Source organism: Pleurodeles waltl, chromosome 3_1 (assembly GCF_031143425.1).
Source record: "Pleurodeles waltl isolate 20211129_DDA chromosome 3_1, aPleWal1.hap1.20221129, whole genome shotgun sequence".
Classification (NCBI taxonomy): Eukaryota; Metazoa; Chordata; class Amphibia; order Caudata; family Salamandridae; genus Pleurodeles; species Pleurodeles waltl.
The window spans coordinates 524,496,648-524,512,936 of NC_090440.1; the positions used below are offsets into that span (position 1 = coordinate 524,496,648).

Consider the following 16,289-nt stretch of genomic DNA (forward strand, 5'->3'; position numbering starts at 1 on the left):
GCTGAACAGTTTTGGGCTTTTCCTTATGGTTGTAAATTTTCACTGGTGAGGAGGCAGTATCCAGACTTTCCTGGAATGCTAACTTCCTTTTGGTAAGCAGAGGAAGAGAAGCAATCATTTTTCCAATCTCTTTCTGGATTTGAACTCTGCTTCGTTTATGGTCCATAACCTCCAGAATGGGTTGAATGTTTGAGTCATCCCCTTGTTGTTCTAAAGCATGTTTTGTGCCTTTAAAAGAATGTTCTGTAAATTTACTGGCAGCATGCTTTGTTAAAGTTGAAAGTCCAGTTCTCTGGGAATAGGAAGGTGTTTTCGGCTCCGAAGGTGTACTCCGATGTTTTGGCTCCAAAGATGAGCGAGAATGTTTCGTCTCCGATGTAGCAGGGCACAGACACTGTTCGGAGGTGGAATCCTGTATGTTGCGGCTTGACACAGACACCGAAACAGGTGTGCTACCCTGTTGGGGGAGTGTCTTGGCCTTTTTAAGAAACTAACCAGAGGGCCGGTCGACAATTGTATGTTTTTGGGTGGAACCATGGCTAAAATGCAGTGGTGCACCCAAGGCCTTGCGTTTTTTGTTTTTTTTAACCGGTTGGGGCTGGTGTACTCATGTACTGCGCCACAGGTAGTGCCTGGCTGTCCTTGTCTGAAATGGAGTCGGAAACTGGAACGCAGACTGCCCTTTGTGCCTGTTCTTCTCCAAGGATGTCGGTGGTGGGCTCTGAATTTGGACGCCATCTCCAATTGTCTTGCTCTCTGATCACGTACGGTCTTCTTCGATCGAAAAGACACACGCCTCAAAGCTTTCTTCGCAATGGTCTGGAGAAAGGCAGAGATTGAGATCACACATTGAATGCTGGTTCGTGTAGGGAAACTTGGCATGGCACTGTGGACAGAATTGGAATGGAGTCCAATCCATGAGCCTTTGACGCAGTAGGCTCGAAGAGGCCCGAGCAGGGCACAGGTGCCAGAAAGGGCGTTTAACCGATCCCGGCGGTACGATTAGATCGAGTGCAATACAAAACCGCGTTCGAAACTATACCGACGGTAAGAGAAAGGATAGAAAGTTCAGAGAAGTACTGTACCGAAGATCCCAGAGCAAGAGCGAACACGTCCGAACCAGATGGCAAAAAGTAAACAATCTAACAAAGGAGTTGATGCCCCTGCGCACGATCACTGAAAGGAGTCATCACTAAATCCCATGACTCGAAAAAAGCTTCTTCAAAGAAAAACAACTTGTAACACTCCAAGCCTAACAGTAGATGGCAATATATGCACAGCATGTGTATCTGCATCTACACATGCCATCGAACATATATATATATATATATATATATATATATATAAAAAAAACAAATTATAAAAAAGAAAAAGAAAAAAAAAAACTTTTGTTATAGTTAGGAAAACTTTACTTATTCTTGCTATACAAACCAAACTTGAAATGCACACACATTACAATTGTCAAAGTCATAGCTTACATTTATAATTTATGCACAACCTTTAAAAATATATATTATTTAACTACGAATCAAACTTAATTACACCAAAAGTGTCAAATTAATGTATGCCTTTATTTATAATTTACGAAACACCTTTGCTTTATTATAATTTGCGCACCTCCATACAACTTGGTAGCCACACTACATTAACTCGCACCTTCTCCATGCACTGCTTATAGCCTTCTATGTTATATCACTTACACCATCTAAAACAATATTTATAATAATAGTCATGACATCGCAAATAATATCTTTTGTGAGATCAGTGTATGGTAAGAGTGGAGAGTTATAGTTAATGCAGTGCACAAGTTGGTTACTTGAGATTACTATAACCAGTGAATTTCGGTGGTTTTGTTTGTTTAACAACATAGGCTTAAAAGGTTCTTTTCACCCAACCATAATGCCACCATGACCTTTTGTTTACCAGTTGATGTCTAAGATCTGGATTTCAGATGCAAAATAATCTAATTTAAGAATAAAAAATAAAAAAAAAAAACACTAAAATACCGGTTATAGGATTAGCCAAGGCTGAAGGGTCTGTAACAAAGATCAAAGAAAGCCAACAGACAAAGAAGGTATGTAAATACATTTACCATGGCTGAAGTGCTGTATAGATCAACCCTAAAACGAAAACCCAAAAGTACTGAGGAATGTTCCCTCTTGGTGGCCTGTTTTCTTCAATTAAATGCATTTTCGAATGAAAGAGATATACTAAAAATATGTTCCTGGAAACCTGCTACTGTACAAAGCTATTATGTGATCTGTGGATTTAGCAAGTGTCCTCATAATGGAGAAATGTAAAAGCCTGGCGAATCAGAAAATGCACAGTTCACAAGTATAAAGAAAAACTGGTGATGTTCAGATTTCACTGCTTTGCTAAAGTGCTCCACTCCTAGACATGACGCAAGAGGTTTACGAGATATGTCCTCCTTCTCCAAGTACAGCCATCAACCGAAAAGAAGAAAAGAAAAAAAAAAAAAAAAGAAAAAAAAAAAAAAACTTCAACAATGCATGTAAAATGTTCAATTAAAATTTTTAAAAGTGAGACTACATTTCCTTGAATTAGACAATGTGTTTCTCAGTTTCTCTTTCCCAACACTTTATCTAGCCTCTTTAGTTATCCATTTGTCTCTTGAGGCCCTCTTTCTTTTGCTACATTATCCACCATTCTCATCTTTCCTGTTTTCTCATCTTTGCTGACCTCCGTATGTGCCTTGCCTTTCTTATGCAACCATCCCCCATCTTTCTACACCACTCAAACTCACCTTTGTCTTCCCCTTCCTTTTCTCCTCTGTAGTAGTTGACTATTACTCAAAATGGCCATACGTGAAGTTTGTTCAGGATCCTAATGCTAGATCGTTGGTTACGTTTTTGAGAGAGGTTTTCATGAGTGAAGGTTTTCCTGAAGAAATAATTAGACAATGGTGTACAATTTTTGTCTGACGAATTCAAAGTGTTTTTGGATGAAGGATCAATTAAACATTTGAAGTTTTCACTTTATCAACCGCAAACCAATGGTTTGGTGGAACGTTTTAATCGTGTACTGGGTGACTGCATTAGGTGGTCACTGAGAAACAAATGTGTGGTGACTACATCTGTCCAGGCAAAGCTATGGTTTTATAGAACACCACCACACTCCACCACTGGAGTGTCCCCTTTTGAAGCTTTAAGGGGAAGAAAGGCTTGTATGCAAGTATGTCCAGGGTGGATGTCTAGATTTTTCCAAGAGTATGCGATTGGAAGAGTGAGCGAAAATTGTCCAGCAGAATGTTAAAGAAAAACAGTTAGCACAAAAAATGCATTTTGACAAACTGAAAGGTGTTAGGAGAATTGGTTTATCAATAGGAGATTGGGTGTCTATAAAGCTGCCTACTTTTGTCAAGAAAGGGAATCCGAAATTCTCAGACCCGGTAAGAGTGAAGTTGGTGAAAGGGAATGCAGTAAAAGTTGACAGAAACAAATGGTGGAACATGTCACAGGTTGTTAAACTACAGAATGGGTTGGAAGAGTGCCATGTTGACCATGGGTTAAGGACTAGTTCAAGGTCACAGGATTCTAATGCTCTCCAGCAACCGGTATTTCAGGTACCGTTAACACGTAAGAGTCTACGTTTAAGGAGAGTACCTTGGAAACTCAGAGTGTGATGCTGCTGTGTGTGGAACGCGTCTAAAAAAAAAAAATATATATATATATATATATATATAGTTATCCATAAGATTGCTTTATGTGAGGAAAATGTTCAATGAAAATTATTTTTGGTGTATAAACATGTTAAGTTGGTTATAGTGGTTTGTGTAAGGAGTTATATTCATAATATGCTTTAAGTGAGAGATTGCTCAATGCAAATCTTTAAAGTTGCATAAATATGTTGAGTTGTTTTTAGTTGTTTGTAAAAGGAATTATATAGTTAAAAAAAAAAAAAACTCAATGTAATAAGTTGGTGTGTGCTGATACTCGAGTCTTCGAAGACTCGGGTGTTCGAGCACACGATGTTGCTGGGCAACCGGGGAATGCGTGAGAAAAACGGTCCTGGAGCGTCGTAATCAGACACGTTTCCTCTGGGGGTCTGCACTTGTATGCTAAGAAGAATAAATACATTTAAAACACGACGTTGTGAAGGTTATTACATACCTTCTATTCTGGTACTGCAATAGAAAGCATGAAATGGTCCCACCAAATCCACTCCCAACTTCTTCGAAGGACCAGATGGACAATCAATTGGAATCATGGGAGGGGTACATGTTCTAAATGACTTATCACTATTATAGCATATGGTGCAATTCTTCACCAAACTGTCAATTTCACTATCCATACATGGCCCCCAAAAACATTCACGCACTCTTTTCTTGGTCATTGTTGCACCTAAATGCCCCTCATGAGCTTTTTCCTTGATTCTGCATCTCAAATCTTCTAGTGGAATTAATTTCCTCAGCATTATATTGTCCTCAATAGTCAACTCGTCAGCAACTTTCCAAAACGGTTGAACACCATACGTCAATTCCCTTTCATGAGGCCACCCTTCTTTGACATACTTGATTACCTCACACAAAATAGTCTGCATATAATTTCTCCTTCCATATATTTTCTGAACACACACAGACTTGTTCAATTTCCACAGCAGCAATCAAGCAACTCATCTGCCCAATTATCATCATCCCCTTCTACAATTTGAGCTGGAAACCGCGATAGTCTGCTCGGACATTCTTCCCTCCTTGGATATGGTTGACTTCAAAATCATACTGCATCAATCTTGCCGTAAACCTCGCAATTCTGGGTGTACCAGTTTTATTATTTGTGCCATTGAGGATCGACACAAGAGGTTTATGATCCGTCTTCAATATGAAATGTCTGCCCCAAATATAGTTTCTGAATTTCTCAACCGCCCACACACAAGCCAACACTTCCTTTTCAATAACAGAAAAATGAGTTTCCGGTTCCCTTAACGCTCTGGATGCAAACCCAATTGTGCTCTCTTCATCATTCTTCAACTGCGTAAAAACTGCTCCAACCCCTACATTACTTGCATCAACAGTTAAACAACATTGAACCTCTTGATCAAAAGGTTTCAGTACCTTAGCACTAACTAATATCTTCTTTATTTCTTCGAACGCCCTATCACACTCAGTGTCCCAAGCAAAGCATACCCCACTCTCCAAAAGATTGGATATCGGCCTAACTTTGCTAGCAAAGTTCGATACGAATCAAGAGTAAAATTCACACATTCCTAAAAAGGACTTCACTCCCACCTTGTCCTTCGGGGGTGGAGCCTTATTGATGGCTTCTATCAATCCAGGTTTTGGTAAGATTCCCTCCTCCGAAATGACAGGACCTAAATATTCTACTGATGGTTTCATAAACAAACACTTCTCTCTTTTTAGAACAATTCCACAAGATGAAAACTTATCCAAAACCTGTCTCAACACTTGGTTATGTTCACGTTGAGTACCTGCATAAATCAGCACATCATCCTGAAACGCTAATACGTTCGGCACATCTTTCAATATCGAACACAATCCTTTGAAAGACTGAAGCTGCCGAGGATAACCCAAACGGCATGCAACAGTACTGGAACGTCCCAACAGGTGACACAAATGCTGTCAAAAGTCTTGATTCTGGATCTAACTCAACCTGATGATATGCACTAGCAAGATCAAGTTTGGTAAATATCTTTGCATCCTTAACCGTAGACAACAACTCACTTATTTTTGGTAATGGATGCGTGTCCACCCAAACCTTTGTTCAATGCTCTCAAGTCCACACACACTCTCAAATCTCAGTTTTTTTTTTTTTTTTCGTAACCACTAAAAGGGGAAGTCCATAGCAAGGACTCAACTGGCTCAATAATCCCTTTGTCACGCAAACCAAGAAGCTATGGCATTGCTCTTAACCTTGATTTTGTTCTTGAATCCTTTTATCTTTCCTAAGTCTCCTGAAAAAAACCTCAGGATATTCATTTAACATCTCTTCAACATCTTTAACATCCCTAATCACTGTTACCTGATCTTTGGTACCAGGTCGCAAAACCATGCCAAAAAGACCTTGATGGAACCAACCCAAGATATTTCAACCTTTCGCTGCAACATACATTTTTCCTTGTATCTTTCTCCCCTTGAACTCCATAATAGCCTCAAAATATCCTTGGAGATCTATTATCCTCCCTTCATAAGAAACAGGAGCTCTATCTGGAGGTAGTAAGATACGATCTTTCCAATTCTGACTAAACAACTCTTGTGTTATCATTGTAATTCTCGCACCCGAATCCACTAACAGCCGTAAATGTTTATCCCCTACTCTAATGAGGACATATGGATCAATGCAGCTCCCAGCATCATCACTCTTCATCATCTTGTCATCAACCACTAAGACCATTTCTTGAACTCTTATCAAATTTTCAACCAACCCTTCCTCATTCTCAACCACTGACGTTACTGCGTTGTTTCTTGAACGTTTACTCTGACACACTTTCGAAAATTGCCAGTTTTTCCACAGTTCCTGCATTGAACATTTAAAGCCAGACACGCTCTAGCCCCTTTCACATGTAGGGCATATCCGCACCTAAAACAAATGTTTTTTTGTCTAAAAAAAAAAATACACTTGAATTATTGTCTCTACTATTCTTGTATCCTTGGTTAGAAGGTTGAAAGTTCACTGTTTTGTCCAATCTTCCTTTGTCCATCTTAGTTCGGACCACACCAATTTTTTCCCCGACTATCCAAAAGATTTCTCTATTTCCTTAGTCGATTTTATTGATGATTCGATGCTCTTGGCAAATTTGATAGATTGAGCTAGTGTTGGATTGTCCAAAGATAATAATTTCTGCTTAATTGATCGGTCCAAGCCTTGACAAATGAACTGATCCCTGATCAATTGATCACTCGGTACACCAAATTGGCAGTCAGCTGCCAACAACCTCAGCGCAGAAATGTACGTATCCACATCTTCACCATTTTGCTGAACCCTCTTATACTTGTGTCTAGACACTACTAAACTTGGCGGCGAATCAAACCTGTTACTCCTTTTCTTCACTGCAGATTCGTAATCATCCAACTCCTCTTCGTCATTTGGTATATCCGGTAAATGTTTGGAGATAGCTCGACCTTCAAACCCAATAGAATGTAACAGTATGCACTTTTTACGCTCGGGTCTAAATCTCGCCGCTCCTATTGCCCCCAAATAAGTTTCAAAAGCATCAAGCCAATTTGTGGTTCACCTGGGCTTTCCAAAAATGGGGGTGGAGGATTAACAGCCTGCATAGCACAAACTGGCGAATCCAAGACTACGCAATAAACAAAACTATTTTTCGTATGTTTACTACAGGTAGTAGCTTCCAATGATATTTACGTACTTCCTAGTCCTTTGTGTGTGTATATATATATATATATATATATATATAAAAAAAAAAATATAAAAAAAATAAAAAAAAAACTTAAAATACAAGTCTTTAAATTGAAGAGAACACCTCACACTTGTGGAGGCGTAAACCAGTAGCTCAGAGTCAGCTTCACACGTTGTTGATCAATTAATCCCAACTCGAGCCTCAACTGACTGCCTGCAGTGTCTGGAATGGGTTCGTGTCCGAGGGTCTCCTCGTCGCCAATAGAAGGTATGTAATAACCTTCACAACGTTGTGTTTTAAATTTATTTATTCTTCTTCGCATACAAGGGCTGACCCACAGAGGAAACGTGTCTGTTCACGACGCTCCGGGACCGTTTTTCTCACGCGTTCTCCAGCAACATCGTGTGTTCGAGCACCCGAGTCCTCGAAGACTCGAGTGTCAGCACACACCAACTTATTACATCCTCCTTCATATTTCATCCTCCCTTTAACCTCTCCTCACACTTTGTTTGCATTTCATGTTATACTCAAGTTCATGTTTTTCTCTTTCATAATTCCCTCCTTCCTCCTCACGTACCAATCCTCACCTCTGCAACAGAATATATCACTATGTCTGATGTATCTGCTTTATAACTGATAAACAATAAAAAATACAAAAACGTTTTTAGTTAGAACAAGATGCGATTGAAAACCAGGCACCTCAATAGATGCAGGTTTGCCTCTTCCAGTCTTTCTTCTCATGCAGTGATCACACAATGAAGATCCAGTGATTGAGAAATCAGTTTTACCTGAAACTGTAGTATTCCACGTTGGGTGTCCTTAAAGATAAGTAACTTTACAGACTTCCATTGGAGAAGCTGCAACCACTTCTCCAGGTAGCTTCTGCTTCAATTCTTTAATAATAATGTAAAATTTGTATATGTCAAAATACTTTTTAGGAAGGATCATTGGGTTTCACTGGACCGGAGCAGAATATACCAAATATTTTGATAAGGGAGACAATCATGTTTCAGAACCACAATTACAGGTGTTTTATCTTATGAAAATCTGCAACAGACGGTACAACCAGACACTGCATAGTCTTTGTGAAGAGCAGAGCAGTAAAAGTCACAAAAATCCTGGATGTCATTTTGTTTAAAGAAAATCATGAATGCACAACCGTTAGGACAGCGCAGTAGGAGTCGAACTATAGAAAAGGTACAAAAGTAAAATCTAGAAACCTAACTCCGTCATAGCTAATGCTGTGGCCCTCTCTAAAACAGAAAGCAAGGGCCTTGTGTGTTACAAGAAACAGTAACGGTCTACCGTCAAGGTACATTTATAATACTTTGCTCAAATGTCCGGGTTAAATGGGTAATATAAAACTCAAATGCTCACCACTAAACAGACAAAAAATAAGGAAAATACAAAAGCTTTATTAATTGAACATTTACAGTTACATCATAGCTTCAATTCTAAAACAAAAATATCCCACGGTTAACAGAACCATTCTTTAGGACTGAAAGAAGAAAAAAATAAAAAATAAAAAAAACACGACTGCAGTACTGTACACTTTCCAGGCAATTTAACGCCTCACGATCCTCCATTAGTTACTGTTTCTTCCAGATCTTCTTCTGCAACGTCCACTGTTGGGCCTGAAGACAGAAGCATACATAAAACATTATAGATAGTCACCACTTCAAATGTTCTAATAGAAGGAACCAGTTAATTGTTCAATACACATGTAGGCAGGCAAAAAAATAAGAGCCTAAAACATTTGAAAAGCATTCATATTAGGATTCCTGTGTCCTTGATCACCAAGAATACATCATCTGCATAACATTTTAATTTCAGCCTGATGCTTAAAGGAGTAGATCTGAGTTGAAATAGCTGAATGTCTCCCTGAGAAGTACAGAAACCGGTTGGGCGCAGGTAGACTGTACCATATTTTGGTGTATGAACACCCTGCCAATGCTTTTATTCATGTACAAGAGGACATCACACAAAACCCAGACGCACTAGTATATATCACACATACACAAGATGATGTAGCTTAAGCAGTTATTTTGTGCGCCCAAGAGAGTGAAGGGTGGTTTGGGCGATGGAAAGTATAAAGGTGCAGTGACTGTTGCATCATTCACACACATACGGCGCCATACACACGTGCGAGCCAGCATAATGATGGGGCACCATTTGTTTTGCTTACCAGTCTAAAATAGAAGATGCCATGGATTGGTAAATTAAAACAAGTCAATTGTTAAAACAAAAGCAGTTTCTGCTCTGCAGACTGGCATGCCAGTTGCTTGCATCAAAAGGCAGCTGACGGATCCTCCAAAACAAAGAATTTATGAAAAAAAAAAAAAAAACAAATACAAAAAAAAAAAAAAGTCTGGGAAACAAGTGTACATACAAGTCAGTCAAAAAGATTGTGAAGAGTCTATGCTCCATGAGAGGAACAAACAAGACAAGCCAGCGTATAAAATGTCAGCTATTAACAGTGACCATGAATTAGGCCAATGGTAAGCAACGTATGGGCTGTGCGTTTGTTATGCCCACAAAAGGTCTTTCACAACCAGCCAGCTTGCGTTGTCTGGTAGAGAGGAGAGAAAAAAAAAAAAAAAGAAACAAAAAAAAATCCCTCTGCCCCCCATTTCTCCCCTCTCCCACTCCCCCCAAAAAATAAAATAAATAAATAAAAAACATACCTGGTTTCTTCTCTTTTCCAGGAATCTGACCAGACTGCAGTAAGCCCTTTAGTCGATCGACTTCAGCTAGTGTACTGGCACTAGCAATAGCATTCTGAAAAAGATAAAAATAAAATACAAAAATTAGCATAAGCTACAAAATATCACCATCACGCTTAATCATTCCAGAAAAACAAAAGTTTAATACTTCTGAGGGAGGACAGAGAGGAATATGAATGTGGTGACATTGATATGGTGTTTACAGAAAATAGACATAACAAAATACAAATCTAGGGTAAGTTAAATGACAATAAGCAACTATCGCCATATCTGACCAGATGAATATGTAATTGATTCATGAAATATGTTTTCAGTTTGGAAAGGTGCCACATAGTCAGCCACAAAATAAGTTGTTTATTCTACAGATCTGTCTCTAGTTTATACCACCAACCTACAAAGCACATCAGAGTTACTCCAAATCAAATAAAAGCTCTGAATTATTTTAAGATTTCTCTTTACAAAGTCAGCAACATGGTATCAAGTTTTGGAGAAAAAAAAAAAAAAGTTTAATCAAACACAAAAGGGCTAGAACGATTAAGATAACTGTTGAAATTCCACCATCCACCTAGTTCAAGCCTTGAACCCCAAAGTGACTGTCTGATGCCTCTATTAAAAGGAGAGAATGGGGGCGTTGAGCATGAAGTTACTTCAAATGCATTACAGTGCATAAAGGTGGAAAACATACTAAACCTGCCAGAAACTCCAAAACCTTGCCAGATAAAATCTGAACTTAGACTGATAGCAAATAAGTAACTCATTTTAAACCTAGACTTTTGAATTAATTCACTTTTATAAAACCACTCTAATCGATATTACTCACAACTGTAGAGCATGAAATGAGTAGGTGTGATCTGTCGGGACAACTGACAGTGACTTCTAATGTTTGTATTCCAATTAAACAATAGTGATGAATACAAGTTAAATTGTTATTCAACTGTAGATCATTGTTTGGAGTCAAGGATTATGGTTTTTAAAACAATTGAAATAAAAAATCCAATTGAGTTATTTGACTGGCACATGCCACACAACCAGGACACAAAAACCCACAACTTCCTGCACAGTTATGAAATATAAAAATAAAAATAAAATAAAAAACGGAGTGAAGTTAGTGACACCCATCCCCATCCCTCCCTCCCCCCCCCCACCCAGATTGGAAAAATTCCACATAGACCCAAAAAACGATTCATACATACCTTTATAGCTTCAACATCTCCGGGGGTTGGACCAACTTTCTTTTTGTCAGTTGGTAAACTAGCACCTGGGTTAAACCTTAAAAAGGAAAAAAAAATGTTTTTAACTCAACCACAGAGACTTTTAATGTTCCGCCTCCCAAAACTTCCAAAGATAATCTCTGGAGATCAGTTCAAAACCAGTGTAGTATCTTATCTTTGTTAACAAACTGATACAATGAAGCAAAATCTCCAGAAACACCATGGCTTGGAGAACAGGGGTGGCTGTTCAACATACCCCTACATCCCGCCACCACTTCCAATTGGTCAGCAGATGAAACATGGAAGCACCAAAATCAGTTAGCATTGCTTCAATCATTTTTAATATATTTAAAATAGTGGCCTAGGATCAGGCTTCACGCTGTCAAGGACAGCCAAGAGATTCAGTTTTTAGCAGTGCTCCAAGACAGGTAGTTTCGGAAGGTGAACTTCATGTGAAGTTAGATCTTTGTATCTTACGTTTTGGTTCTCTTGGCAATATCCTTTGCAAGCTGCACACCCCGTTTGCCCTTGAACATTTTCGCTGCCTCCTCACGCTCCTGCAGCGATATCATACACACAAAAGGTTAATATAAAATCCAAACAATGAGACATTTAATCTGTTTTTACCGCCAACCTGAAACCAGTTAGGCAGGTAACAGTATGCTCCACTAAAGAAAAACATGTTTAGGGTAGGAATCTATACACAAGTAATACAAACACTACAAAAGTTTGAATAAAGAAAACAATGAAACAGCACAGATTGAAAGTCTCAAACTGTTAGCCCCTTCTATAAGCCAATAATTGCAAATAAGATGCAAGTATGGCTTATGTGATACTATTGCATCATTTTTAAACACTTATAAGAGTGGTGGAAGGAAAACACCACAAAAAGCTGACATAGATCAGGACTGTTCGCAATCAATGTGAAAATGAAGCAAAATAAAAAGGCAGAAACAAGGATCCTCTAAATGAGGCTAACTAAAGGAATCCTAGTCAGATTTGAAGATCCAACTGAAGATGGAAAGGAGACGTGATAAAGCCATCAGTGAAAGGCAGAAGATGGGAACTTACTGGGTTTACAGCCAACAAAGCAAAACCACTAAGGGGTTCAAACGCCAGTTGAGCAAGTGAAGAAATGAATAAAAATGCTGTAACGGAGCAAATTCATTAGATACAAATGAAAGACAAACATAACCACCACCACGCTTTACATTTTTTTTTTTTACATAACTATGTAACTGTAAGCCACAACCTCTGCAGTGGATTAAAGAGTACCAAGGAGAGTTGACAGATCAAGCAATTCATTCTGTACCTCACAAACAAGGTGCCAAATAATGGCTTAAAACTACAACAACCACTGGAGCACACAGTGCAATGGTTAAATATCCATAAACATGCACCTAATCAGAGTATGCCAGCGATTTGTGTTGTGTCCACAAATATCACGTCTCCACGATTTTATTTCCTACTCCGCTTGTATAATAACTGCTATAGAAAGCAGGCCGTCAGTATAAACTTGCTATTCAAAGAGCAAAAGAGGTTAAATTAAAAGATATTTATAGTAGTATACTAGTCACAGAAGCCTGGACCAGCTCTCAGAAAGGGATCCATGTATCATACAGACGTGTGTACAATTAGGGAAAGAAAACTGAGCTAACCACTGGGCTTGGCAACCAACCATTCAAAGTACTAAATATAAAGGATACTGTTGGAGTGCTTGAGATTATTAGCTAAAAAAACAATTTAGATACCCATGAATTAAGTGGGACTACACCACCATGGAAGTGTGGGAAGAAACACACTTCCATGGTACCAAAGAACATGAGTTTTGAGTGGGCCAATTTAGCTTTGTTGTTGAAAGTAGTTGATGGATTTCAAAATGTTCCAATGCTGGAAAAAAAAAAAAAAAAACAGCAACTGGCACATCAATTCCTCAAGACAAGAGTTTTACATGACAATCGCCACAGCGGTAAGAAAAGTTCATTTCTAGCAGCACACACATTTAACTGGAAGATGGAGTCAGAAAGATGCAGCTTTTTGAAACGTCTCAAATGAGAAGCTCTGACAGTAAGCAACATAGGGCAATCATTTCCAAATGAGCCTCAACCAGTTTATTCGGCATCAGTTACCTTCTATGCTCTCTCTAAAGTGCTGCACATCGAAGCCAGCTGTGAAGCTGGAAACCATAATGTAATCAGTATTATGGAAGAAGAACAAGGCATTATCCTAGGAAATAACTTGGGGCTATACTTTAAAACCACATTACCAAACAAAACCACATCACATTTGTTGGCTTTCAGTATTTAAGCTCCATTCATTGCCTAGGGCATTAACATACAATCTAGACTTACAATGAGGCATTAGAAGAGCCCTGTTCCACCTACCTTCTGCTTCACCTTCTGGAAGTCCAGCACCCGTATCTGTGGTATTTTATGGATTATGTACAATCTGTAATGCTTTTTGTTGGTTACTGGATTTCGCAAAACACTAAAGAAAAAAAAAAAAAAAATCATCTATATTGCCATTTTAAAAACATTTGTTTCGCCGATATTTGTTGCTTAGCTATGCAAGATGCTAAGGCAATTGCCTGGTTAGTAGCAACATGGCTATTCTTTGTCCCATTAACAAAACATTCAAATCATACATAAGCAGTACAAGTGCCCAATATGTCATTTCTATTTTTTGTTTCGATACGAAATGGATAGGAGTGTAGGTATTTCCACATGTGAGAAAATAATTATCTTTCCTATTCACCTATAAAGGCAATCAAGTAAGCAAAAAGAAAAACGTCAAAATGAAGAATTAAATACAATAAGTAAATGCAGAAAAACATATGGGGGAACCAGATGACAGAATTCAGTTACTGAAATCAACTTATTACTAGACTTCAATTATTCCCAGGAAATTGACTTTTTTTCTTTGACACAGCATCAAACCGATTCAGATTTTGTTTTCACTAGTTTCCAGTGTACAATTAAATTATATAAATTGTCTGCCAACATGTATTTCGCTACTTAATCTCTGCACCTAATCATAGCATTAGCATGGTGTTCCCTAAATCAATTAATATTTCAAGTGTAAATAACACCTGAAGTAAAAAAAGCATGAAAGAAAAAATAAAAATAAAAAGAATGTATATTCAATGCACCATGTGTACATAGTTGGGACTACTGAAACACTTCACAAGTCGCCGACGTCACAAAAGCAGATGGCCAAGCACTTACAACCTTCCTTGTGTGATAGGATTGTAGAGCAAAGCTGAAAAACTTGCTTTGAAATCATTTCAAAGTCACCTCGGTATCATCTATAAACTCCACTTAAGAGATGCTGTGCAGTGAACATCATAAAATTATGTGCTAGGAACATGTACATTTCACATTAAGTAGGGTATAAGTCGCTGCTTCCTGGCAAACAGTTGAATTATAGATCCTCATCACAGAGTTCTAATCTTTGTCACAATGAAGATCTCAACAGCAGTAAACTGCAACTTAGTTACTCAGTCTAGTGTAAATATAAGCTCACACACTGAAAAACAGAAGAATCCAGTCAGGCATCTAAACGAGAGCCACGCAGTTGCAGTTGATCGTGCTCATAGAGTTATTAGATGAAGTTCAGACAGTGGCATGACAAAAATCCTGTAACGACAGTCCATGGACTCGCCTCAATGTTATGGGGATTTTATAAAGAGCGTAGCTACCCTAAGGCCTCCCAGCGCTATAAAGAAATCACCAACAGCTAGGCAAAAGTGAGCGATGTTAGTACAGCCACGGTTTTAATTGTCGGCAAAAAGATAGTTCGTGACTGGTTTGCCAGAGAGAGAGACAGAGAGAGGCAGTGCAGGGAGTTCCAGAGTTTAGAACCAATTTAAGATATAGATCTTCCGCCCCATTTGGCTTATTTTTTTTTTTATAGGCGGAACAGCTCCTAATGCTGCAGAAGATGATGATCTCAGAATTCTAGTTGGCTTATGGAAGGTAGTTAAGGTGCTTAACAGGGGGGGGACCCCTGGCATAGAGGGCTCTGTGAATACAACACAGAGCATTAAAAACTTTAGTTGTTGCTCAATTGGGAGCCAATGTAGGGCTGAAAGAGCAGGCTTGGCCGATTGGTGTCTGGGTAAGTTTAAGAGAAGGCGGGCATCCGTGTTTTGCACCACCTGTAGTTTCTTCTTGACAGTCTGGAGAGCCCAAGAACAGGGCCTTTCCGTAATCCAGGCAAGAGCTAATTAATGCCTGTACAATTATCCTTTTTGCAGTAAATGGGAGAACTTTAAAGACTTTCCTAAGAAGTCTGAGTATTCAAAAGCAGGTAGAGGACAATTTCTTTAGGAACCAAATGACTTTGGAAAACCAAAGTACAGCAACATACGGGGATGGAGTGTTTCTACCACAGACCACAAGCAACCAGCCACAAGAGGAGAAGTCTGCTGTTAGTATAGCATTCTGGTCATCAAGGAAGCCCAAACAGAAATTAGTCCCGAAAGAGGCAAAGAACCACTCTGACAGGAAATCGAATGAAGCTCACCATTAAAAAGGACCCTGACTCAACCAGACACTGTGCCGAAACTGCTGCTCGCAAGAACACAGTCTTGGCCATTGAAGAATCCTCCATAAGATCAGACCGAACCCTAAAGTATAAAATTACAGGCCCCAAAAACAGACTGATGCATTTCTAACTGGCAACAGAACAAAAAGCTGCAAATGTTTCGTAGGAATCGCCCTTCCAAATCTGGGAGTCTAAACCGTTGCCACCATTCAAAATAAACAGTGACCTACTACAGTGGTTCCCAACCTTATGACTTCTGTGGACCACTTTATCATTACTGAAACCCGAAGGCCCCACTAAATAGTTAGTGGAATCCGGAGATCCCCACTGAGTCATTGTTGAAAGCTGTGAAAAATCTGTTAATATTATTTAATTTTCTAAGCAGTCGCGGACCCCCTGAGGAGGCTTTGCAGACCTCCCAGGGGTCCCAAGACCACAGGTTGGGAACCACTGACCTACTATATTTGTGATAGAT

At 38.9% G+C, this 16,289-nt stretch overlaps 1 protein-coding gene across 2 annotated transcripts in view; it reads right to left on the reverse strand.

Annotated features, from left to right (window-relative positions):
- Positions 1 to 8,730: 8,730 nt before the first annotated feature.
- The window catches only part of SNRPA1 (small nuclear ribonucleoprotein polypeptide A'), a 35,768-nt gene continuing 28,209 nt past the window's right edge, over positions 8,731 to 16,289 (reverse strand). For both annotated transcript variants that reach the window (XM_069222808.1, XM_069222807.1), the window contains 5 exons: positions 13,654 to 13,756; positions 11,747 to 11,826; positions 11,252 to 11,327; positions 10,020 to 10,113; positions 8,731 to 8,969 (listed from right to left, as the gene is read on the reverse strand). In XM_069222808.1, the coding sequence (XP_069078909.1) occupies positions 8,908 to 8,969; positions 10,020 to 10,113; positions 11,252 to 11,327; positions 11,747 to 11,826; positions 13,654 to 13,756 (415 nt within the window). In that variant the 3' untranslated portion in view covers positions 8,731 to 8,907. The remainder of the gene's footprint in view (positions 8,970 to 10,019; positions 10,114 to 11,251; positions 11,328 to 11,746; positions 11,827 to 13,653; positions 13,757 to 16,289) is intronic.